This window comes from Dipodomys spectabilis, unplaced genomic scaffold (assembly GCF_019054845.1).
Source record: "Dipodomys spectabilis isolate Male_0828 unplaced genomic scaffold, ASM1905484v1 ptg000235l, whole genome shotgun sequence".
Lineage (NCBI taxonomy): Eukaryota > Metazoa > Chordata > Mammalia > Rodentia > Heteromyidae > Dipodomys > Dipodomys spectabilis.
In genome coordinates, this window is record NW_024870912.1 from 4,226,947 (window position 1) to 4,252,691 (window position 25,745).

At 43.9% G+C, this 25,745-nt stretch overlaps 1 protein-coding gene across 1 annotated transcript; it reads left to right on the forward strand.

Moving 5' to 3' along the window:
• The first annotated feature begins 524 nt into the window (after positions 1-524).
• Positions 525-25,524, forward strand: Rab12 (RAB12, member RAS oncogene family). Its single transcript, XM_042699195.1, has 6 exons — positions 525-1,017; positions 14,057-14,117; positions 18,482-18,620; positions 22,274-22,363; positions 22,953-23,057; positions 24,260-25,524. Exons 1-6 carry the CDS (start codon positions 525-527, stop codon positions 24,371-24,373), a joined length of 1,002 nt encoding a protein of 333 aa, XP_042555129.1. The 3' UTR covers positions 24,374-25,524.
• Positions 25,525-25,745: the final 221 nt, after the last annotated feature.

Here is a 25,745-nt window from a genome sequence, read left to right on the forward strand (position 1 = left end):
GAAGTGAATGGTGTTTGGGGACTATGAAGAGGAGGATGGAAGAGAAAAAACAAACCCCCAAAACAAAGGAGGGGGGCAGAAAGAGAGGCATGTGGACTGGCCAGCCAGAGGATGCAGATAAAGGGCAGGAGGAGGAGTTCGTTCAGATGAAATATAAAACAATGAAGCTTGTTGAGATTATTTAAGAAGGCTACAGGGGAAAGAAGAGCGATAGAGGAGGTGAGCTGATCGGGATACATTGTATACGTGTGTGGAGACGTCACAATGAAACCCCATCGCACCTTTGAACCACTTAATGCACGCTAATACCAAGTTAAAACAAACAACAAAAAATACCAAGTTGAAACAAACAAACAAACAAAAAAACCCTCAAAAACCCCGAGGGGTGGGCCTGAGAAGGGGCTGCTCACCAGCCGGGCGGCGCGCAGTGCGGTCCTCCGGCCGGCAGGGGGCCCCGCCTCCCCGGGAGCCCGCGCGGCCCCACCCCCGCCCGCGCCTGCGCTTCCTGCCCCTCCTCGTCCGGGATGCTGCTGCCGCTGCTGCGGGGTAGCTGCTTCCCTTCCTCCTCCCCGGGCGGCGCTGGCGGCGGCAGCGGCGGGGACCGGGGCGCTGGGAGCCGGACGGCGGCACAGCCGCAGCGCGGAGTCCGCGGACTGCCGGGGCCTTTGGAGCAGGGGAACGCCAAAGCCGGGGCCGAGTCCCCGCGCGCGGCCGAGGCGGAGGCCCGGGGGGCGCCGGGGCCCGGGGCGCGCGGCGGGCGGCGGGCCGAGCGGGAGCCGTATGCGTGCATGGATCCGGGCGCCGCGCTGCACAGGCGGGCCGGGGCCGGCGGCGGCGGCCTGGGCACGGGCTCCCCGGCGCTGTCGGGCGGCCAGGCCCGTCGGAGGAAGCAGCCCCCCCGGCCGGCCGACTTCAAGCTGCAGGTGATCATCATCGGCTCCCGCGGCGTGGGCAAGACCAGCCTGATGGAGCGCTTCACCGACGACACCTTCTGCGAGGCCTGCAAGTCCACCGTGGGTAAGGGCCGCGCCTGCGCCGCGGGCCTCGCCGCCCGACGGCGCGGGGCACCCGGAGGGGGCCCTCTGGGCCTGGCGTTTGGGCGTCGGGGGGAATCCGGGGACGTCCGTGGGAGCCGCCAGCCCCGGTCCCGAAGCCGGACGGCGGTTTCCGGGGCGTCTCTCCGTGCCGATCGCCCGGCGCTGCGGGCCCCTCACCCGTCCCTCCGCGGAAACCCCCGACGCCCTCGGAGAACACGGCGCCGCGAGGTGGGAGGAGACGGGCGCCCGAGGGTTGGTCGCCTTAAAGGCCGCCTCCCGCAGCCCCGGGTGGGGCGTCGAGCGCGGGTCTGATCCCGAAGCTTGGCCCACCGGCGGGACTGAGCCACGACTTGGCTTCGTATCTTTGAACACATTGTTGGCATTTACCGAAAAGTAGCTCAAAGTTCCCCCAGGAGGGTGGTAAGCCCGAGAGCGCCCTGAAGCTTCCATTTTCACTCACAATGAAGGCCAGAGGGACTATATTGGACCCGCAGGAGTGGCAAGGATTCCTGCAGGTCCGCCCGGTGGGTGACATCAGCACGGAACCGCTGTCCCCAGGTTCTAGACTTGAAAAGCCAAGAGAAGTGTGTGTGTGTGTGTCTGTGTGTGTGTGTCTGTGTGTGTGTGTGTGTGTGTGTGTGTGTCTGTCTGTCTGTCTGTCTGTGTGTGCGCGCGCGCGCGCGCGCTGCCACAGAATCTTGAACTCTGGGCCTGGGCACTGTCCCTTACTGTTTTATCTCAAGGGCGGTGCTCTACCACTTAAGCCACAACTCCACCTCTTGCTTTTTACTACTTAATTGGAGAATAAGCCTCACGGACTCCACTGCCTAGGCTGTCTTCGAACTGAGATCCTCAGATCTCAACCTCCTGAGTAGTTAGGATTATAGGCGTGAGCCGCAGACACCAGCCCAAAAGAAATTTTTTACTCAAGTAGGGGCCTTTTGAGACTTAACATTGAGATTTGTCTGGTGGTGTTTCTGTGGAAAACCTTCAAAAATTGCCAATGCTAGGGGTACCGTGTGGTTGAGATGGCTCTTCAGAATAAACAGTAGTTTATTGGGGTCCTAAGAAGTTGGGGGAGATGAAGAAACACTGAATAGTTTGGAGGTTTGAGATACAGAACTAAAAGAATCATTCCATATACTCACAGATTCATTTATAACCAGTGCTAGTTCCATTGTTGAGATGACTTTGTATTGTAGAAAATTTTGGGCACACCAGGGAATTTTAAAGTGGTGAATTCCATGTAATAAAACAGTACTACATGTAAAATGTCTTGCTGGAAAATTAAACCTCCAATTTTTGTAGTGACTTTTTAATTTCATTTTTGGGAACTTACTTCCCTAATGCTCTTTTGGAATGGATCATTGTGGAAATATTTATGCTTTCAGTACCCAGTTTGTTCTTTGAATGTTAGTCTTGGGGACATGATATTAAAATTCAATTGCACAATTATACCTGTTTTAAATATCCAATATTGGATCATAAAGGAGTACAGGGAGTTATTAAACCAGGAAATGAGGTTTGTATCTGTTTTTTAGTATCTGACTTACATATAGTAAAGAATAATTCAGAATTGTCTATCCTTTGTGACAACTCCACACTTGAATATATAAATTGAGAGGTGATAAAGTTGGGTTCCATGATGATGGGTGGATCATCTGGGTGGAGGAAGGGGAGCTAGGAGATGCAGAAAGATGTGCTTCAGATTGAAAGAGATGAGAAGAGGGAGCTATTTCTAAGTTCTGCGCAGAAGAGCAGCACCTCATGTTCAGAGAGAGGCTTCTTAGACACTTGGATGTTTGGAGCCCTTGGCTGTGGTGATAGGTTGGGTGGACACTGTCTTGTTGGCAGCTGGAAACATAAAGGTCTTGAAGAAACTCAAGATTACATAGAATTATATAGAATATTTGGAAAGGAGCATGAAACTGGAGACTGGACTGTTTGTAACACATAAATGCATTCATACAATCACACATCTCAACATATTGAGTGTGGTAATGTTTTTGACTTGCTCTGCTACATGTAGGCAATGCTTCTTGGCTCTCTAAATGTTTCTAATGGTGGGAAGTCCAGAGGATGATGCTAAGCTATGGCTGATCTGGAGCTTAAGATAGCAAGAAAGAGAGACCTGAAGCTCCTGCCTTAGTTGTTTCCCCAGCCAGTGATTACGATCATTTGTGAGTGCCTACTATGTGCTAGGTGGTAAGCTACCCACTGGGGGTTCAGTGGTGAGCAGGCCAAGGGCTCTACCTAGATCAGAGCTCATGAGGACTAGGTAAACAGGGCAGTGGAACTGCCACCTGCCCAGGCCTGGGTTGGTTAGAGAGGACCTCTCCCTCATTGGAATTCTGAGAAGCTCAATTAATTCCAGGAGTGCCTTCAGAAAAATTACTTAGATAAAGACATTGGGTGTGGTGTGGAATTGTGGCTGCTGTTTGAGCAGTTAGCCTTAGGTCTCTCTGAGGCTGATTCTCCTACTTTTGTCTCCTAGTGCTGTGAGCGCCTTGCAGAGCCATGCAGAGGAAGAATCTCGGGTGGGGGAGGGGTTGTGGGGGGAGGAATTTTTCCTTTCCAAGATCAGAGCTTGTGGATATTTGCTTCTCCTGACAGCCCACTGCAGAAGTCAGTACCCCCTCTGCCCTGTTAGCATGGTAAGACCAGGACTCCTGTAATTCAGAGACTAGAAGAGGGTCGCCCTAATTAGTGTCTTTTCTCAGCAGTCCAACTCCCACTCCCACGGGCTTTCTCGAATCCTTGGGGATTTGAGATTGGACTAGTATGCACATAATTGAATCAGTAAAATGGTGAACTTTTTAAATTGATTCAGAAGCTGATTTGCTGTAAAGTGTGCAGAAAATTAAATTTGAGGGGAAATGATAGTTTGCTGTAGAATTTTACGACTGTCTTACCTGTTACCTACCTGTATGAATCTGTCCTGGCCTTTGCAAGCACATGCCATATAAAATCATTTTTAAGAAGTCCAACAATAACTTTTTTTCCCAGAAAAGAAGACTTAAAACGAATTATGAAATACGAGGTCTCAAGATTACAAAGTTCCAAGTCTCATTCTGATGGTCTCACTGCTTTTTCTTCCTTGTCACTATGCATCTAACTTCAGAGTGACCTGTGCCATTTTGCCTGGCTGGCCCCTGTAGTCTGCCTTGACATGAAGACTACACAGGCTTCCTGTTCTGAGGACAGGGCCTGAGTGCCAAGGTGGGGCCCGCTAGGGAAGCTGGGAGTGCAAGTGACCTCCATTCATGCAGATTAGGGGTATGGCTAGGAACAGGAGAGCTAAGTACCCTATGGAAATGGCCTTGAATGCCCTTGAATGTCAGCTGACAAGACAGATTAAATGTAGTCAGAAGCAGCAGACTAGCCATCAAGGGAAATTGACTTAATGCCCTTTATTCTAGAAACTTGGGGGTTTGTGTTAGAACTCAGAATGGGCATCTAATTCAGGGTTAACATCCTAAACTGTGATTTTATTTTGCTGTTCTGTATTTATGTGCAGTTTTCAAGCCATGACAGGTCCGCCCAAGTGTTGAGCTTAGGGTAGAAAGCCAAACTCTGCAGCTTTCCAGCTTATCTCCCCCTTCTTGCCCCACAATCTCCAGAGAACCCCACAGCTGCCCCCTGTCGAGGTGATGTCATCCATGACTCAGGCAGAAGCAACTGTAAGAGGAGTCCGGTGTAGTATGACTGGGTTTATTTATTTAACCAACTTCACTGCAGACTCAGGCTTGTGCTGTCTGTTTATATGGAATCTGGTAGCTCCTTCAGAGAGTTTGCAGATTTTGTTGGGGTTGGCTGATGATGTTGAATCTATATCCAGTGCTGGCTAGATTCTCTTTTGCTCTCTACTTTTCATACTGAAGAGGAAAGATTTCATGGTATGTGATAGAGATCCAGATTCTTAGAGATGGCCGTGTTCTCTCCAGCCTTTGGAGCCTGCTGGAGAAGGCAGAATAGCTTCTTTGAGAGTGATAAGTCCCACTTATTCTCTAGCCTGCAGTACCAGATACGTTGTTCCAATTGAGCATTGGTTTGGGCTAGGGAAGAAAACATGGCTTTGTATAGTGGTTAGTGAGCAAGTACTTTTGAGAAGTTCTTTCTGTAAGATCATTCTGCTTGTCATTTTACAGGGCACAACGCCTGCTCTGCTTGCTTACCTGGCCTGTCCCTTTCAGAGGGAAAGTGAGTCACCAAGAGAGCCATAATCAAATGTTAGGAAAGAAGAGAAAGTCATTGTATTTCCACTGAGGAAGAAACTAATGACTCTCCTTTCATCCTTCTGCACAGCCTTGATGTTTGGAAAGTATTTGGAAAACCAAAAGTACAGGCCAAAAATAATGCCCTTAATTGAATGTAATTGTTGTTGGTTAATTCTGAGTCTTAGAACCAGGATACGACAACACAGTCACAGACTTAGCAGAACACCATATGTTCTATAGAAATCTGACAGTCCCCACTGATGGGTGTCCTATGCTCATGTAATACTTACGAAGTTTATTACCAGAACAACCTCTAATCCCACTTCAGGCTGCCCTATGAGGAAGGAACTGACTTGTGTTTCCAGCCCGAAATTTAATGCAGAAGCTTTAGGACTCCGGAGGCCAGGACTGGGTGAAGGCACCTGCTCTGTAAGTGAGATGCTTGGCTGTTTTTCTCCTCCCTATGTCCATGGACCCTGGGGTGCTAGCAGCCCTTGTTCAGTCATGTGCCCACATCCAAATATAGAGTTTTCATCCAAAGGGAAGAACATGCAGCCTCTCCTCCGGTCACCTCTGTCTTTCCCTCAGATCTCACACTCCTAAGTAGCTAGGATTATAGGCATGGGCCACTGGAACCAGCCACAGTGGTGGACTGAGTTCCCCAGAACAAGCTGTCAATATATTTTTTGGCAGGCAACTCACCTCAGGTGAGAAAATGTGGGACTTGTACTGTCTTCCTTGCTTGTGGTACCATAATGGAGAGGTAGAGTCCTGGGTAACTTATCACTCTATACTCTCCCTGCCAAAAATGCAGAAACTCTGAAGGACCCCCAGATCCTTATCCCTTAAGGACATACACGGATGAGTACAGGTTGGTATGAAATACCACAGCAGAAGCACATGACCTGGCAGAGTCCTCCTGAGACTCAGCTGATTATTACTTGTTAAGTATTTTTGCATGTGAAGAACATGTTAGTGACCAACCATTTGAGCAATTGTTTCTTTCCACAGATCTTGTCTCCCCACTGTAAGTACTTTTGTCCTCTGTGTGTGTGTATGTGTGCGCGTGCCACAGCTCTACTTGTGACTTTTAGTGATTAATTAGAACTTAAGTGTTTCATGGACATTACTGTCCTGGTTGGCTTCAAGCTGGAATCCTCAGATCTCAGCCTCCTGAGTAGAGAGGATTACAGGTGTGAGCCACAGAGCTAAGCTTTTTTCTTTTCTTGTGGCCAAGAGTTGGAAGGGATGGGTGGTGGCCTTTCAGGGTGGCAAGTACTGGAGCCCCTTAGAGGAGACCTCTGTACCTGCCAGCCAGCCAGCCATCTTCCGTCATGTCACTACTTGTCTTACTATGCAGAGTTCTTTTTGAGGATGAAACATATATCCATAGCTCCCTTCTGTCTACGTGATGAGTAGGGTTGCGTAGCCTGGAAGCCAGCCAGGTGCCCACCAACATGCTTAGACTTAGCTCCAGACCTTGGCCAGTCTGCTGTCTGTCTGACATCCGCTATCTGCCTCATATGTAAATGAGAAGATACACTGCTATGAGTTACTGCATATAATCCCTCAGAACAGTGCCTGAAATATGGCGAGCACTCTAGAGGACCTCTTTGTGCTTGTTTACGAAAGGAATAAACACCGTTCTTTGAAATTCTTTCCTGTGTGCATATGCCTACAGAAACAGAGCTGAGCAGGAGACCCAAATGTATCTGAGTAGTATGGGCTTTCCAAGCTCACTGCCTCACCAAGTACAGTACTGTCCACTGTATGTCTGGGGTGTTCACAGGGTGGTCTGTGTTTGCTTTGCAGGGGGTGGGGGGGAGGACGGAGCTTGAACTCTGGGCCTCGGTGCTGTCCCTGAGCTCTTCAGCTCAAGTGCCCACTTCCAGCTTGAGCCACAGTGCCCACTTCCAGCTTTTTCTGTGTATGTGGTGCTGAGGAACCGAACCCAGGGCCTCATGCATGTAAAGCAAGCACTGTACCACTGAGCCACCTTCCCAGCCCTGTGTTTGCTTTTTTAGCTCTGGCATTTGTTTCTGTTTTATCGAACCTTCATAACACAGTATCAGTAGGAAAAGCAGACAGTAAATATGCTGGGTTTCAGGGATAAGGTGCTTTCTGGAGACATTGAGGACCTGAAGGCAGCAAGCTGGTACCGTATTTCATTCGTGAGCGATTCATTCTGTATTTTTCCAATGCTGAAGACCAAGGTGACAGGTTTTCTTCTAATGTTAGATTTGCCTTTGTGTGTCCTTGATACAAGTCTTAATTTAGTGTTTTGTTAACTCACTGAAAATGCTGGAAATGCTCCCTTAGTGGGAATGTTACATCCCAAACTGGTTGATGTATAAATGACATTCTCAGAAGAAATGTGTACAGAGAAAGCAGTGTAAATCATCAGTGGCATTGCCTGCTATGTGAATGCAGGCCTACCTTCATAGCTGTAGTGTTAGTGTTAGTGTTAGTGATAAAGTCTAGCTGGTCTGGTGCAAACCCAGGTCTTTGATGGGGAAGGGAAGGGAAGTGGGCATACACTATTACTTCCCTATTACTGGGAAGGAATGTGAACAAACAAGTGTCTGAATTTTCCATTCCCATTTTTTAAACTTGTTTTGGCCCCGCATAAAATAACACAGAAATGTTTTAGAAATGTTCTGTCTTCTAAGGACTGAGATCCCAGCTCCTCTGCTGTTAGCTAAGGATTAAGCCTGGACCAGAGCTGCTCTCTGTTCACTTCTGTAATTAGGACGGTTTTGGAGCATTTGCAGAGCGTCTCCTACTTCATTCTCTCCCTCTTCTGACTTTTGCTGTTGTGACGTTCCTGGTGGGCAATGGTGTGAGTGTGAATGGTGTGTGTGGCATGACTGTAGGCACAACACCCTTTCCATTTCACGGGGCTGCCAAGAGAATTGGCTGCATTGGATGTAAGGCCCCAGATAACCACTGCCATCATTACTGAAGGAATTAAGAAAATGAACAGCGCTGACTCAGGTACAGCAGTCTAAGCCCACTGATAGCAGGAATGATAGCCCTGTAACCTGGTACCTTTCTGCGAGCATCACTAGCATAGTTCTAGAAAGACTTGCATAAAATTGGTAAGCCTAAAGAGAAGTATCTTTACCAGAACAACCCACAGTACCATCTTAATTCCAGGCAGTGTCCTATGGACTTGAAGTGATGCACGATCTGGAGGGCACAGAGCCAAGGTTAAGGGACACCAGCCTGGAAAGATGGATGTGATGTGGGCTGGGTCAGGTCCAAAACTTGACATGAATGAGGGTAACAGCAGAGCATCGGGGAAGGATTTCTTGGGAAATCTAGGATTTAAAAGGTTTCTGGGCAGACAAGGAGGCTCTCTAAGAAAAGAGGACCGCAAAACAAGCTGCCTTTGCCAAGTGCATGGTACGTTGATTGATGACTTTGTGGAGCAGGGACTATCCTACCGTCCCATAGAGTGACAAGGTATGATGGCTTCTGGGTTAGTCAGGAAGCCTGTCAGAAACTGAGTTTTCAGCAGGGCTGTAATACAAATGAGTGTGATGCCCTCTTTGTCCTTCTCTTGTTTATAAATACCCCAGAGCTCCTCAGTGAGGGGCCTTGGTCTCTGCTGACTTCCCCTAAAGCTAGTGTTCACTAAATGAGGAGGTTATTGGTGACTTTCCACCATTATTTCTACTGTCATCATTTCTATGGTGTGTAAATATTACAAACAGACAATATTAAGAGAGATGTTTTACTCCATATGTAAGAAGAATTTTAGACACATGTGATTATATCCTTTGATACAGAGAAGTATTTCTTTTTTTTTTTTTTTTTTTTTTTTTTTTTTTAATTTAATTTAATTTTATTTGTGAACATACTGTACAGAGGAGTTACAGTTACATGGGCAGGATAATGTGTACAATTCTTACCAAGCATTGCAGCCTCCTCCTTTGTTTATCCTTCACATCCCTTCCCAGCCTCCCCCCTCCCCCCCTAATCCCAATCCTTCTCCTTCCTCCCTCCCCCCAGCCCCCCCCCCCCCCACCAACATTGTAAAGTTCGTTTTGGACATGACAACTTGTACTTCACAGAGAAGTATTTCTAAGCCATAAATTTTATCAAGTTTACAGGCATTGCAGTCTACTTAAGAGAGGGAACTGTTTTAATGAGGTGCTTAACTTTTTGGAATTTTATATATAGGGTGTTTTTCTGTTGTTAGTGATGCTATTGAGAGGTTAATTACTCACTAATTATGTGTTGTCTTCATGGTGGATAGATTTCTCAATTCTTTTTACTATCAGATAATCTTTGCCTTGCTGCTTTCCTGATTTTTTTAATGTCTTTTACTTTTATTTTTACTCATTAAACTTTGTGATTACAAAATAGTCCTCATGTAGGGCTGCCAAAAGTGGGTTGGTTTCTCAAGCTGGCTGGAAAAGACAGCCAAGTCTTAGAGGAGACAGCTCTGTGGAAGCCCAGAGCTCCTACTCTGCTGTTGCAAGGGGCTCTGTTAGTTGGTTGGAAGCACAACTCAGAGATAGAAAGAAGATTCTTTCTTTTCAGTCAGATAGCAGCTGCTGGGATGTTTCACATGTTACAATTCCCCTAACTAAAATTTTATAAACGAACTCACCTGAAGTAACTGGGGATATGACAATGTGAATTTGATCTGAAAATTCCATCATATGTCAGCAAAGATACCCTAGCTTTGGTCCTGTAGAGACATGTAGTTAGATCTACACGGTTGTGTCTCATCCGTGTCACTTTCTTCTGGGTACTGTTCCCTTGTGGGTCACTAAGGCCCTGCTCAAGGCTGTGGAATGCTGACCTGCTTCCAGACTCAGCCCCATGCCCGACTGTCATCTGACTGGGGAGAGCAATGGACTCCAGAACTGAAAGTGAAATTGAGTTACCAGCTGCTCTTGTCCAGCCGCATTTGCAATTGTGTCTGTAAAGAGAGTAAGCATTGAAGTGTAGTGGCGCTTTCAGCTTCGCTTACTTAGGGCATTTTATGTGCAGGCAGCTTTTCTTTATTGTACAGAAGAGGGACTCCCCCGCCAGCCCCAGGGTTGTAAACATGTCTTGATTCTGGCTGGAGTCTACAATGTGTTACTAATTATAAAGCCAGTCAGTCACATGGCTTTTTCTTTACCTCATATCCTCATCTTACCACTGCTGCCTCTGGTCTCAGATACATGGCAAGGGATAGGCAGGGCTACATCGAACAAATGAGCTACCTGCCTGCTTACACGCTAGGAAGTGTCAGGAAGCCATCTGCAAGCCAGCTTTCTTCCCATTTCCTCTTAGTTGTCAGATCGAGTAAAACAATATTATCTCCACATATTTAAGCTTTCTATAACCAAAACGCACATCAGATATGATAAACATGAAATTTTGGTTCTTAAAATATATCTGAAGCTGAATGGGCTGAATTGAAAAGGAAAGATGATACATGATGGTTTGCTCAGTCATATTAAAAGTTAAACATGAGCATGTTAATTTATATATGAAATGTTTGTCTATCAGGGGTTTTGTTTGCGAGGGGGTCTTGCTGTATTGCCCAGGTTGGCCTTGCATCTTTTTTTTTTTTTTTTTAAGTTGGTCATGGGGCTTGAACTCTGGGTGTGGGCGCTGTCCCTCAGCTCTGCAGCTCAAGGCGAGCGCTCTACCACTTGAGCTACAGCGCCACTTCCGGTTTTCTGGTGGTTTATTGGAGATAAGAGTTTCACAGACTTTCCTGCCCGGGCTGGCTTTGAACCACGATCCTCAGATCTCAACCTCCTGAGTAGCTAGGATTATAGACATGAGCCACCGGCACCCAGCTTTGAATCTTTTTTTAAATAATATTTTATTGTAAAGGTAAGGCATAAAGTGGTTACAATTATGTAAGTAGGGTAATGAGTACATTTTTTGTCAAACAAGGTTTCCCACTTTGACTCCCCACCAACTCCCTGCCCTGCTAGGTGCAAAGTTCATTTCCAACATACAGCATCTTTTGAGTATTACCATTGCATCGGTTCACACTTTGTTTCACCATTTTGTTATTCCCTTTTTCTTCCCCAAATCAGATAAACATATATAGAAGAGACAGGGTACCAAAATCAAAAAAATGATAACAGGGGATAAATCAAAGGGAAAAAAAATGAAAGAAAAAAGAAAGAACTTCACACAGTACATTAAAAAACAAACAATAAGAAAAGCATATCTTGGAGTTCATTACGATTAGCATCATTTTATATGGTCCTATATACATAGCTGTGGAGCTATTGTGATCCTCTGCTATCCTAGACATATACTACTTATTACAAATGAAGGAAACCACGGAGCCTGTGTTTCTTTGGGTCAGGCTTACTTCACTTACTATGATTTTTTCTGAGTTTTTCCATTTCCTTATGAATGGGTTGATGTCATTCTTTTGGATGGAAGCATAGAATTCCATTGTTATATATACAACATTTTCTTGATCCATTCATCTACTGAGGGACATCTGGGTTCGTTCTATATTTTAGCTATGGTAAATAATGCTTTACTCCAACAACGAGAAGAGTGAGGCTAAACCAGAAAAGCAACTCCTTTTATAATAGCCTCAAAAAAACCCTAGGAATTAACTTAACCAAAGAAGTACCTCTATGATAAAAACTAAAAACCTGAAAAAGGAAATTAAAGCAGAACTAAGGAAGTAGAAAAACCTTCCATGCTCCTGGATTGGGAGGATTAGCATCATGAAAATGTCAATATGCCGATAACTATCTACAAATTCAATGCAATACTCGTCACTATGCCAACACCATTCTTTTTTTTTCTTTTTTTTTTTTTTTTGATCGGTCATGGGGCTTGAACTCTGGGCTTGGGCACTGGCCCTGCACTCTTCAGCTCAAGGCGAGCGCTCTACCCCTTGAGCTACAGCGCCACTTTCAGTTTTCTAGTGGTTTATTGGAGATAAGAGTCTCACAGACTTTCCTGCCCAGGCTGGCTTGGAACCACGATCTGAGTCCTCAGATCTGAGGACTCAGATCGTGGTTCCTAGTAGCTAGGATTACAGGCCTGAGCCACCTACGCCTGGCTTCCAACAACATTCTTTAATGAAATAGAGGAAACAATCCAAACATTCATATGGAATAGTAGAAGACCCCGAATAGCAAAAACAATCTGTCTCAGGAAAAACAGTGCTGGAAGAATATCAATACCAAACTTCAATCTCTATCATAAAGCCATAGTTATAAAAACAACTTGGTACTGGCACATGAACAGGCCTGAGGACCAATGGAATAGAATTGAAGACCCAGACATGATTCCACAGGCCTTTGGCCACCTAGTCTTTGATAAGGAAGTCAGAATTATCAGATGGAAGAAAGACAACCTCTTCAACAAATAGTGCTGGCAGAATTAAATCCTTATATATCACCTTGCACCAAAATCAACTCCAAATGTATCAAAGACCTCAAGGTAAGAGCAGATACCCTGAAAATATTACAAGAAGGGATAGGGGATACGCTAGGGCTTTTTGGCACAGGTCAAAACTTCTAAATAAAGATCCAGAAAAACCACAAATCAAAGAAAGGCTGGATAAATGGGATTGCGTTCAACTGCAGAGCTTCTATATGGCAAAGCTAGCAAGATAAATATAAAGCCCACAGATTGGGAGGAGATCTTTACTAGGTATACAACAGACAAGAGCCTCATATAAAAAATATACCTAGAGCTCAAAAAATTAACACCCCCCCCCCAACAAATCCTTAAATAACCACACCATTAATAAGTGGACTAAAGAATTAAAGAGACTTCTCTGGAGAGGAAATAACAGACACATAAATAAATGTTCAACATCTCAGGCCTTGCAAATCAAAACTACATTAAGATTCTACCTCACCACAGTTAGAATGGCCATTATCAAGAAAACAAATAGTAACAGATGCTTGCTGGGATATGGCCAAAAGAATGCTACTTACACTATTGATGGGAATGTTAACTGGTTCAGCCACTCTGGAAAGCAGTATGGAGGTTCCTCCAAAGACAAAACATAGAGCTCCCTATGATCTAGCAAACCGACTCCTGGGAATTTACCCAAATGACCACAAACAAAGCCTTGACTCCTGTGCTCATTTAATCTGGCCTCAGCCTCCTGAGTGCTAGGACCACCAAATGCCACTGCACCCTCCTTAGGGAAAATCTTTAATAGCAACTTTTCCTCCTAGCTGTGAATATTGCGCCTGGCATGTTTACCAATATTTTTTGTGAGTAGAAAATACAGTAATTTCCAAATTCAAGATCAGATTTTTAGTGTTCCTTGTACATTTGTCAATGTGATATTGGTTTTTTTTTTTTGGGGGGGGGGGTCTGGTCGTGGGGCCTGAACTCTGGGCCTGGGCGCTGTCCCTCAGCTCTTCAGCTCAAGGCTAGCACTCTACCACTTGAGCTACAGCGCCACTTCCGGCTTTTTTCTTTTTGCTTATGTGATGCTGAGGAATCGAACCCAGGGCCTCAGGCATATAAGGCAAGTGCTCTACCACTGAGCCACCTTCCCAGTCCAATCAATGTGATTTTTAAATGGCTTATATGCTGAACTCTGGCAAGGGGAAACTGAACTCTGAATAGTACTTGAGAGATGGCTCAAGATAAATAGGATGAGTTGCTTTCCAGTTTTGTACAATGCTTAGGCAAATACTCTTGTGTATCTGCCTTATCCTTGGGATTTTGTGATGCTGGCTTTGTTGTTGTTCTTGTTTTCCTGGTAAGGATATATGAAGCTCACAAATAGGGGTTTTGTCACAAATTGCATATTTATTGTTTGGTTATATATATTTGTTTTATTTACAGGTGTTGACTTTAAGATCAAGACTGTAGAGCTAAGAGGAAAGAAAATTCGGTTACAGATCTGGTAAGTTGGCCCAGCAGTCGTGTGTGTGGAACACTACTGGAATGAGCTATGGGACCAGCTCACCTTGCCCCCTCTTCTGTTCTTCTGCTTGTTTTAGAATCAGATGAACAGCATTTGCTTCAGAGAATTTCAGAGTATCTACTTATTTCATCCTTGATTTATACACAGGATATCTGTTACTTTGCATGATGGCTAGTTTATACCTCTTTTCAAATAATTTGATATCTCAAAACTGCCTTCACTAATTTTGTTTGCTCAAATGCTTGCCTTGAGCGGGGGAGATTGCTCAGTGGTAGAGCACTTAGCAACTTGCTTAGCATGCTCAAAGTTCCATCCTCAACACTGGGGGAAAAAAAAAAGAAAAGAAAGCTTGTCTCTATGTCTTTAATTTTATTTTGTGTGGTATATTTCAAAGAGAGCTGAATGCTGTCATAGGTGGATCAGCTTGAGGAGGGAAGCACGCCACCCACAGACAGTTTAGGGGCCGGATGTACGGTGTGGTGTTGGAGACCACGCGGCCGGCCCTTTTAGTTGTGTGAGGGTGCTGTGTGACCCAAGTGCCTTCTGCCTACTAGAAGGAACCCAGAAGCCTCTGCCTGAAGACAAGACTTAGAAATGGCAGGAAAGCCCACAGCAGCTGGGTTTCAACTGGGCATAGCATTTTCTCCTCTCTTTCAGCAGCTCACTGTGGCCGCCAGAGGAAAGGTAGGGCCTAGTGTGGCAGGGATGGAGCTGTCTGAGCGTGCCATTGTTTCCACGACACTGATGTGGTGTACTCAGCTTACTAACTCCTCTTGGCAGGTCACCCTCAGCTCTGACTGTCTGTCCACCATCTGTGTGTGTTTGCTTTCATCCGCGTTAACCGCTGCCTCATCTGTGCCATCACCGGTCACCTAACGCTTGAATGTTAGTGCCATGTCTCCATCCTTCATCTGTGTCCCTGTCTGGGGCGCAGCTGCCGCCAAGCCAGCCTTGTCTGCCTACCAAGGTATCTGAGGTAATGCCTTCATTTGCTCCCCTGTGACCTTTCTTGCCCACTTTAAGGGCTCTGGGCATTGTATTTTGTTCTATTTTGCTTGATTATAAACCATTGTCTTATCTGAATATCTGAGTAACAGAAGTTGGTATTTTTTTTTAGGTGTGTATGAGAAGGTACATTGTTTCATTGAAGTATCTTGCACACAGCTACTGTTTTTCTATGTGAGCTGTAGGGAATAGGCTACCTCTGAAGGGAGATCAGTACCTGTAGGTGACTCCTGAGGGTTCTTTCTGATGAGGAGGCTGGTGGAGCTAAAATTAGAATATGTGCAGCCTGCTTTGTTGGGTGACACATGTCCAGTGACTGACCCATCTTAATGTGTTAGTACTTAAGTTTTCATGTTTGACTGAGGTAATCTAGTTTGAGAATATATGTCCCCGCCCCATAAGAGCCAGCACATGAGAAAAGTGGAAGTATGGATCCAGACTCTCATGGGGCTCTCAGACTCCTTTTTTCCTGAATGTGAATGCATCTCCCCACCCAAACGGTTTCTCCCCCTGCTTCACTCTTGACTCTACATCCCGTTGTCTTTGAATTTTATAGCTCTCACTGAAGGAGGGAGGAACAACAAGATTCACTGGGTTTAATGAAAGATTGAGTGCAAAATTTCTACATGGAATATTCTAATGATTTTTTTAGGAAGTAAAACTTCTCTTGAAGGGCTTTGAAGGGTAAATACTGTTTCACTTTGTTAAAAGAGTTCAGAAGACTTTCATCTTGAAATTGAAATAAAGGCTGGATGATTTAGCTCAGTAGTAGAAGCACTTGCTTATTAAACACATGTGAAGTCTTAGGTAGATTGTAGGCCACACACACACACACACACACACACACGAGATAAAGGAACCCTGTTCTTCATTTTGTTACTAAATAATACTTATTTAAATATAGGTTGGACCAGGTACCAGTGATTTGTGCCTGTAATCCTAAGTACTTAAGAGGCTGAGATATAAGGCTCATGATTCAAACTCAGCCTGTGCAGATAAACCTGAGAGATTATCATCTCCAGTTAATTAGTCAAATACTGAAAGTGGCAGGCTCAAGTGGTAGAATGCCAACTATGAGCAAGAAAGCTGAGTAAGCCCGAGTCCCTGAGTTTATAAACTCTAAACAAATTTTTAAAGCAAAGTGCAGTTTGTGAATCCCTTACTCAAAATGCTTAAGATCAGAAGTGTTACAGATATTGGAATATTTGCACAGACATAGTGAGATGCCTTGGAGAATAGGTCCCAAATCTAAACAAATTCAATATACATATATTGAAGATAGCTTTGAATATTACTTTTATTGTGCCAGTGTTTTGACTGTGATCCATCTTATGAGGTCAGATGTGGGGTGTTCCACTTGTGACATCATGATGACGCTCAGAAAGGTTCAGGTTTTGGGAGCACACTGGGGTTTTGGAATAGATATTTAGCCTGTGATTCATGGTGTGATTGTACACACCATGAAAACAGTTCATAGCAGTGCTGTGCTGTTGCTGCTGGCATATTTATTACATCTGTATTGTGTCACTCGGTGTTTGGATGAAGCTTTTGTTTTCTTTGTGCTCCTGGGATTGAACCCAGAGCCTTGCACAACACTTGAGCCATGCAGACCAGCTGAGCTCCGCATTTCTATACTGCGGCAATTTATTAGGTTTATTTGGTAGCCATTCTAAGAAAATTTTTTTCTAAGAAAACTTTGGTTGCTATAGATTCCTAGAAGTTTTAACACACCCAGAGCTGCAGCTGTCCATCACATTTTTACATCACTGTTTTGTCATTGCCACTTTTTTTTTTCAATTCCTTGGTTGTCTATAGTCGGAAGGACCACTTCTCAGTATACTATTACTATTTCTTAAGATTACTTCTATATTAAGTGTTTCTAAAGGAGAATGTAGTAGCTAGTGTAAGTTCCATGAATTTGCATTCGTGCACTCAGGGTAATGATCCCGGTGAACATGGGTTTGTTGGACTTGAAGCCATGAAGTGTATCTCCTGCCTGAGGCAAATGTAGGATTACAGTGATTCTCCTAAGATCTGGGGGCAAAGCCCCAGAACCTCAGTGAATGAAAAAATTAATGAACAAACAAATGAATGATCACTTTCCTCAGTTCCTCCTTCACTGTTGGAGTTTGTTGCAACACCATTCTTTGTTAGCATCATGTTCATGTCTTTGTGTTCTCTACTTGGAAAAAGCAGAACATTTCATATGTTGAGATTGGTTTTTACATTGAAAGTCAGTATCATTTGTGTGGACATATTCACTACAGCAAATAAGAATCTTTGAATTGCCTAAACTAACTGTTAAATTAACAAGCTTGGGGATCAGAATTGCAAAAATGTTTAAATTTGCAACAAAAGTAGAGAGAAATCAGAATAAGATGACATGCTAGCTTTTAGCAAATGATGAGGAGATGACAGAAGTAAACTAAACTTTCTAGAAGTCACAGTGAAAAAATTCTGGTGATCAAGAGGGGAAGATGAGGACTCTCATCTTCACAGAAAGACAAAAGGGCATAGCAGTGCATTACCTTACTGTCATGTCTTTGAAAAGTGAAGATGAGGGCTGGGAAGGTGGCTCAGTGGTAGAGCTCTTGCCTTGCATACATGAGGTCCTGGGTTCGATTCCTCAGCACCACATGAGCAGAAAAAGCCGGAAGTGGCCTTGTGGCTCAAGTGGTAGCGTGCTAGCCTTGAGCTGAAGAGCTGAGGGACAGCACCCAGGCCCATAGTTCAGGCCCCACGACCAACCAAAAAAAAAAAAAAAAAACCCCACAAAAGTGAAGATGAAGGTACTGGCCCTTGGTAGATTCTTAACAAGTACATGGAGAATAGACCAGCATTTCATTTCTGTTGTCAGCCTAACCATACAAGATGGCAGGTAGTTCAGTGTGGAGGGAAAATAAGCAAATGAGGTTTTACAGAAACAGAAAACAAAACCTTTGTCCACCTGAATATTTGGGAGATAAAAGGGAAGGGCATCTCAGAAGCATGCAGATCCAGGCATAGAAATGGGGAGTAATGAGTTGTTTTAAGAAATCGTTTTCCCTGTTTTATTTTGGAAAAAATGAATGATAGTATATTTTGATACATTGACACTCCTGATGCTGATTTCCTTACTGGGGGGCAGGGGAGTTACTATTATGGGTTTGTAATTAATCTCTAGTTGTCGCATTTAGTTGTTAACTCATGCAGAAAAATACCTTGTATTTCATAGATAGTGTAAATCAACCTTGATTTTGGGGGAGATGGGAGGAGAAATGGGGACACAGAGGGTGATGTAGTGTGGAGTTACTTACTTTGACTCTTATGAGGAGCTGATTTTTGCTGCTGTTTCATAGGGACACGGCAGGTCAGGAGAGATTCAACAGCATTACCTCAGCTTACTACAGAAGTGCCAAGGGGATCATACTAGTATATGATATCACGAAGAAGGAGACGTTTGATGATTTGCCAAAGTGGATGAAGATGATTGATAAGGTACATGTTACATTCCTGTTGGATGCAAGCTTTGCTATGTGTGCCAGTTCTCACTAAAAAGGGGGAAGGGGAGAGGAAGGAGACACAGTGATGGCACAGGCATCACAACCTGAATGTCATTCAGTCAGGTGACACCCCCAGGAGACAGTGTAATGCTTTGTAGATGAGGCACAGCCTTATTATTATCCAGAACCAGCTTATAAGTATCAGCAGTGTTTTTACTCTGGAACTTGGCCTGTCTCCTTCTGCCTTTGCGGCTGCTTCCATAAGATCAAGTTCCAGGTGGGAAGGTCCATGGAGGCTCATTGTGTGCTCTGAGAAGATGCCATCTCCAGGGTGTACGTGGCCTGTTAGTTCAGTCATCCTTTGGAAATGCTCCCTCAGCATGTGAATGTTCTTGAGCTCATTTTGAGCAAGAGATTTTTGTTTTAGCTCATAATCTATACAGGAAATCAAACCTATGTCTCTTTGATTATCTGTAGATTTTCTTCTAGGAGTTGTGCACCTCCACGTGGGCCCTCAGGAGGCCAAGCAATTAGAGTGAGATATGATGGTGTACTCTTGACCATAACTTGAGACTTTTGTAACCCTTATTCAATATTTGATGCTTAATTCCTTTATACTACAGTCACACGTAGATATATGTAAACCTAATTATACTGGGTGCTGGTGGCTCATACCAGTAATCTCAGTTACTCAGGAAGCTGAGATCCAAGCATCGCAATTCAAAGCCAGCTCAAGCAGAAAAATCCTTGAGCCTCTTAACCCAGCTAACCACCAGAAAAACAGTTGTGGAAGTAAAGCTGTTAACTCAAAGTGATAGAGCCCTAGCCTTGAGCAAAAAGCTCAGGGACAGAGCCCAGGTGCTTAAGTTCAAGCCTCGTGACTAGGGGAGAAAAACACACACACGTACACACAAACCAACAAACTTAATTATATTTTGACTACAGTTGTCTTGATGTTAGAGGTTTATTTACAGTTGTATGTGTGTATGTGCGTGTGCATGTGTGCTAGTACCAGAACTTGAATCTGAATGTTGTCCCTTAACATTTTGCTCAAGGCTGGTGCTCTTATCACTTGAGTCACATTTTCACTTTCAGCTTTGGTAGTTACTTGGAGATGAAGAGTTTCCTGGACTTTCCTGCCTGGGGTTGGCTTGGAACCATGATCCTCGGTTCTCAGCATCTGAGTAGCTGGGATTGCAAGCATGAGCCATGGCTTACTTTGTTTACCAGGCACACGTTTGAAGTGGGTCCCTGCACTGAGCTTGCTCTGAGCGTGGCATTAGTCATTGGGTAAATGATTTCTTCTCATACCAAAGTGTTACAAAACCAAACCTGCTTTGCCTGTCACACAGTATGTTAGCCACTGAGACAGAGAGGTTTGTAAAAGGCATTGTGATGGTGGAGACCCAAGGGTACAAGAAGAACAAAACCTCATGCTCTTCATGTCTAGAAATGTAGTATTAGGCTCTATGGTTTATAGTCTGAAATCTAAAAGCCACATCAGACCCTGTACTGGCCCAGACAGTGGTTTGGTTTCAGCAGAAGTGGCTGTCAAGTCCCTGGGATGCAACCTAGACAACCGCATGTCAGAGCTGGTGGCCAGCATAAGCGTCAGAATTAGTGAATTTTAAAGCATGTGAGAAATGGTGAGAGGCTCTGGAGTGAGAAAAGTAATAAGTACAAAGGCTGCTTAATGTCAGTGAGAGTAGGTTAGTGGTATTGGTTGTTGGTTATTATCAAAGTTAAAATTGTGAGCTGGGCATGACAGTAACTCCTGCCTTTAATTCCGGTACTTAGGAAGCTGAAGCAGGAAGACCAGGAGCTTAAGGCTAGCCTGAATTACATAGCAAGACTCCATCTCAACCATACAATGTCAAAACAAGGATTCAGGTTGACCCATTGTAACAATGAATCGTACAAGACACTATGTTGAAAATGAACTTTACAACTTGGGATTAGACGAAGTGGGGGAGGGTGGGATGTTGGGGGAAAACAAAGAAGGGGGTAACAATGCTCCATAGGAAGTATACTCATTGCCTTACTCATGTAACTGTAACCCCTCTGTACAGTATCTTTACAATTAAAAAAAAGAAAGAAAACCAGACAAATAACAAAAAGTAGGAGTTTGTCTTCCCAAGGAGACTTGGAGACAGAGGTCTTATTCTTTTGACCGTTCCATTCCTGAGACCAGTCTGGGTATTGAGACGATCTGGCTATGACAGCTACATGTTTGCTGCACATTCAGAAGCCCCAGAGTGTGCACCTAAGGAAATTATCATTATAAAGGAAGCGTCTTCAATGTAGTGTAAAATTTCCAAAACTAATGCAATAAATATAAAAACTTGAAAAAATGGCATGCATCCTGAAAGCCTAGTCAGGACTTCAGTTTGTCAATCCACCAAGATCTTAAGGTCTGAAGCCCACCTTCCTCAAGCACTTGAGTCATTTACCATTCTTTTGAAGGAGAGCTATCATTTGTTAGGTGCTCACTCTAGGGCAGGCTCTGACCACTTACCTGCCTGGCATCTTGGCCAACAACACCCTCAAGAGCTTTTAACCTTTTTTTTTTTGGGGGGGGGGGGGCGGTTGGTCGTGAGGCCTGAACTCGGCCTGGGCACTGTCCCTGAGCTCTTCAGCTCAAGGCTAGTGCTCTACTACTTGAGCCACAGCATCACTCCCGGCTTTTTCTGCTTATGTGGTGCTGAGGAGTCAAACCCAGGGCCTCATGCATGTAAGGCAAGTGCTCTACCACTGAGCCACCTTCCCAGCCCTAATCTTTATTGTTAAACAAGAAAAATTCTTGTGCCTATATTTTTGAAAAACTAATAAATATAACCTAGGTTTTTTTCCCCGATTCTAAAACTAATACCTTTATTATAGGAAAATAGAAATCAAGAAAAGTACAAAAGTCTGTTTGAAAATTTAGATTCCATTTGATTTTGCATCCTGCTTACTTCACTAGATAATCTGTCCTAAAGGTTTTCCCGTGTCATTCAGTGTTGTCCATAAGCATAGGGGTGTTCCTCATTTGTTGGTGGTACTGGTAAATTCAGGTCCTCACTCTTTCTAGGCAGATGCTATACTATTTGAGCCATACCCCTTGCCATTTTTGCTTTTAAGTAGGATCTTTTATTTTTGTTTGGGGCTACTCAGACTATAATACATACAGTCTTCCACATAGTTAGGTTGACTGGTGTACACCAACATGCCCAGCTTATCGGTTGAGATTTGCTAACTTCTTGCCTCAAACCATGATCCTCTCAGATGTTTACCTCCAGAATAGCTAGGATTACAGTTATGAGTCATGGTACCCAGCCTTGTTTTGGTGCATACTTTTTAATTTAATTCTTTATGTATTTTTTGGATTAATGACCATCTTGGGAATGGAGCTCTGCCTGTATTTTAAATCATTTCCCTAATGGAGTCTTAGGAGTTATTGGATCTAAAGCCAACAACATAGGGCTTCTTAAGGCCTGTTACAATATACTTTTCTAAAATGCTCTTAGCCCTGTCAGTCACTTGTCCTGCATTGGTCCTAAAGATGTCCACAGATGGTAGGGGAATGAACCGTGGGGTGAGCAGTGACAGGTGCTGTACTGCTTGCGTTGCTGTTAGTGTGTGACAGCACCCATCTCTAAAACTCCACAGTATGCTTCAGAAGATGCTGAACTGCTCCTTGTTGGAAATAAGCTGGACTGTGAAGCAGACAGAGAAATTAGCAGACAGCAGGGAGAGAAGGTAAGAGTGGCCCTAAGAAGCTGTTCTCCCCATCTGCATGCTGAGTCCTCTCACAAGTTGCTCATCTTTAAATGATGAAATAATTATCTCTACACTAACCCCTCAATCATGCCTTTCCATTTGTTTGTTATTTTTCCCCTGTTCCTTTGAATTAATTTTGAAGTAGAGGGGAAAAAAACACCCCAGTATATACTATATGTTATTATTTAAACTTTCATACAGAAGAACATTCTTTGAAGTTGTGAAATCTTATTGCATGATTTTACCAGGTGTAGGGATGTGGTCCTGAAGATGCCATGATACTTGCATTGTAAATGTCAGCTGTGTTGTACATGTAGAGATATAGGCATGTGAACTGATGTAAAGGTCCTGATATCTGGAAAAGATTGCAGTTTACTTATCATGTAGGAATTTTCTAGAAGTGTAAACTTGATACATGAGCATAAGTGGGGCTATACAGACTTTTAGTCCTGTTCCCAGAGCCTGGGGCTGGCCATGGCTTGGATTACAGACTGCTTGCTAAGCCCACCTGCCTAGTAAGGCCAGCCTGTGTTGTGGCCCATGGTGACCAGGTGCCATGTCTCTTCAGTTTGCACAACAGATAACCGGGATGCGGTTCTGTGAAGCAAGTGCCAAGGACAACTTCAACGTGGACGAGATCTTCCTGAAGCTTGTGGATGACATTCTGAAAAAGGTAAAAGCAATGTCATCGTGAAAGAATTTCACCATAAATTCTTCCTTTATTTTCTTGTAGAGAAGAAAAGTAGAGTGGTTATGGTCCTGCCCAGCAGCCAGGTATAGTTGTTGCCCTGGCACAGGAACCAGCTGGTAACAGCTGGTCTCCATCCACCTTCAGAACCCTCGAGGTTGGTCTGCAGACTCTTTCCCTAGCCTTGGAATCTGGTTTGGTGGAGTACTTTACACAAGATACATCCATATGTTTGAGGAGCTGGGACACAGGGAGGGCAATCAGCACATGTGAGGCTGTGAGTTTGATCCAGGCACTATAAAAGTAAATAAAGCCAGGTACCAGTGACTCATATCTCAGGGACAGCACCTAGTCCTTGAGTTTAAGCCCCAGGACACGCACGCACGCACGCACACGCACACACACACACACAACTAAAAGAAGTCAGTGTGGATGGGGTACATCTCAGTGATTATAGCCCTTACCTAGTGTGTGAGGCCCATCTTCCACCCCAAGCACCACAAAATAACTACAGAGAAAATAAACTTAACTACTTCAGGGCTAGGATGGAGCCTGGTGGTAAAACACTCGCCCAGCATACCCCATGCCTTAAGTGGTAAAACACTCGCCTGGCATGCCCCATGCCTTAAGTTCAGTTTTCCCGTCAGCAAAAATTAAAGTGCTAAATTCATTAACATTCTTTTTTTTTCCTGTTCTCCTACAAGAGCTGGATTTGATAAGGATGGTGAGGGAGGCCTGGCAGTTTTCCCACCATAGGTACTTGCATGCTGGTTCCCCACCCTTAGTAGGCTTTTCCTTTTCAGAGACTTTGGGTGGTGCCTTTGGCCCTGAAATTATTCTCTAGCTTTCATCCAAAGGTTTTAGTGAAAGATTTGTTTATCCTTGATACCCAGTAGGGATTGTTTTCAGGATCCCAGGAAATGCTAAACTGAGTGAATACTCTTGTATAAAATGCTGCTGTTTGCACATAACCCACCTCTGTCACCTTCAGGTGACTGAATTACCTCCAAAGCCAACTGTAGTGTACATGTGTGCAAACATAAGGAATAAGGACAAAGAAAACTGCGAATGCTCAATACCTTCAGAGAGCTTTTAATATCAATACTTTATCTTCTACATAGTTATACAGTTTGCTACTTTTACCTTGTAAGATTACAATGTAATTTGTATTTCCCCTTATCTTGTAGATGCCTCTGGATATTTTAAGGAATGAGTTGTCCAATAGCATCCTCTCTCTACAACCAGAACCTGAGATCCCGCCAGAGCTGCCTCCGCCAAGACCCCACGTCCGATGCTGTTGAGTTGCTACTTTGGAAACAGAGTGCAGCCCATTCCTGGAGAGGGAAACCTTCTGTCGTGCACTACAATCATTTTGACAATTTCCTTCCGCACTTTGTAATCCAAGTCAGAGCTATACACTAACTTGTAAATATGCAAATATACAATCCTGGATAAGTTTGGGTTGTAAGTTACGTATTTCCCTCTAAATTCTATTTCCTTCATTACCCCAGTGTCTAGTGTACACACACTGGGAAATGTACTTCTAATATGAAGAATGGGAGAGAGCGACAAGAGCTATGATGTTTCTTAAATAATATAATTGTCCTTGTTAGTTATGAGGACAGAAGATATTCTGATAACAAGAGAGAATGTGGTGCTTTGCTTACTTAAAGACATTTGTAAAACTAAAGACTTTGGGACGGGGCTATAAGTGCTTTTTCTTTATTTACAAGACATTTCCAACTGTAGCAGCTTTGAAGTATTGGTGTGTTTCTGCAGGTGAAGCTCCAGCCCTGGCTGCCACTGAAGGGTATTTATTAGTGTTCTGGACTGGCAGGATATTCCTAGTTACAGGCTGGATTAGTGGTTCAGAATTCATGGTTTTTCTGTTGGATGTACCCAACACTTGTAAGAACAACAAAGATTCAATTAAAAAGATTCTGTTGGGCTAGGGGGAATGGCTTGGTGGTAGCGCACCTGCCCTTGGGTGCGCATGAGGCCCTTGGGTTCCATCTCCAGCACTACAAGGAAAAAATACATGAAAGAAAAACATTTTTGAAACGATAGAAAAAGATTTTAAAGGCACATTGCTTCCTAAACAAATCCTGTTTCAAGGAATTTTAAAGACACCCTTTACTCTATCAGGAGGCAGGTGCACTGGCCTCATCACTCAGTTAACTTTGTGATGATGAAGCTCCTCTTGACGGTGAAGCTTAATCCCATTAAGCGTAAACTGTGTTGAGTTTTTTGTTTTTTTTTTTTGGTCTGATAATGAATTTGTGAACTCTCTTTTTGGTATATCTTTTATTAAGCTGCACTGTTTTGTTTAGTCAAGATAAATAAGGAAGTATGTATTGGAATAACTTGGCGTGTCTTGAGTGTTGTGCTGAGAAGCATCGTGGTCTTTCTACACTAATGAAGTGCAAATAAAATTTTGTATTTATGAATGACAGTTGAGTTTCTGCACTTACTTACGCAATTATAAATCATACTTGTGACAATATCTACATTTTAATCTTTTCAGTGTTATTTTGTTTTGATTTTTTTTTTTCAGGTACCAGGGCTTGAACTTAGGTTCTCATACTCTTGCTTTCTTGCTCGAAGCTGGCACTCCATGATTCCAGCTCTGCGTATTTGCTGGTTAATTAGAGATGGAATCTCGCAGACTTTTCT

Coding starts and splice junctions, on each gene's coding strand:
- Rab12 (XM_042699195.1), top strand. CDS start 525: ATGCTGCTGCCGCTGCTGCGGGGTAGCTGCTTCCCTTCCTCCTCCCCG. Junction 22,364..22,952: donor GCAGACAGCAGGGAGAGAAG/GTAAGAGTGGCC, acceptor ATGTCTCTTCAG/TTTGCACAACAGATAACCGG. Junction 23,058..24,259: donor TGGATGACATTCTGAAAAAG/GTAAAAGCAATG, acceptor CTTATCTTGTAG/ATGCCTCTGGATATTTTAAG.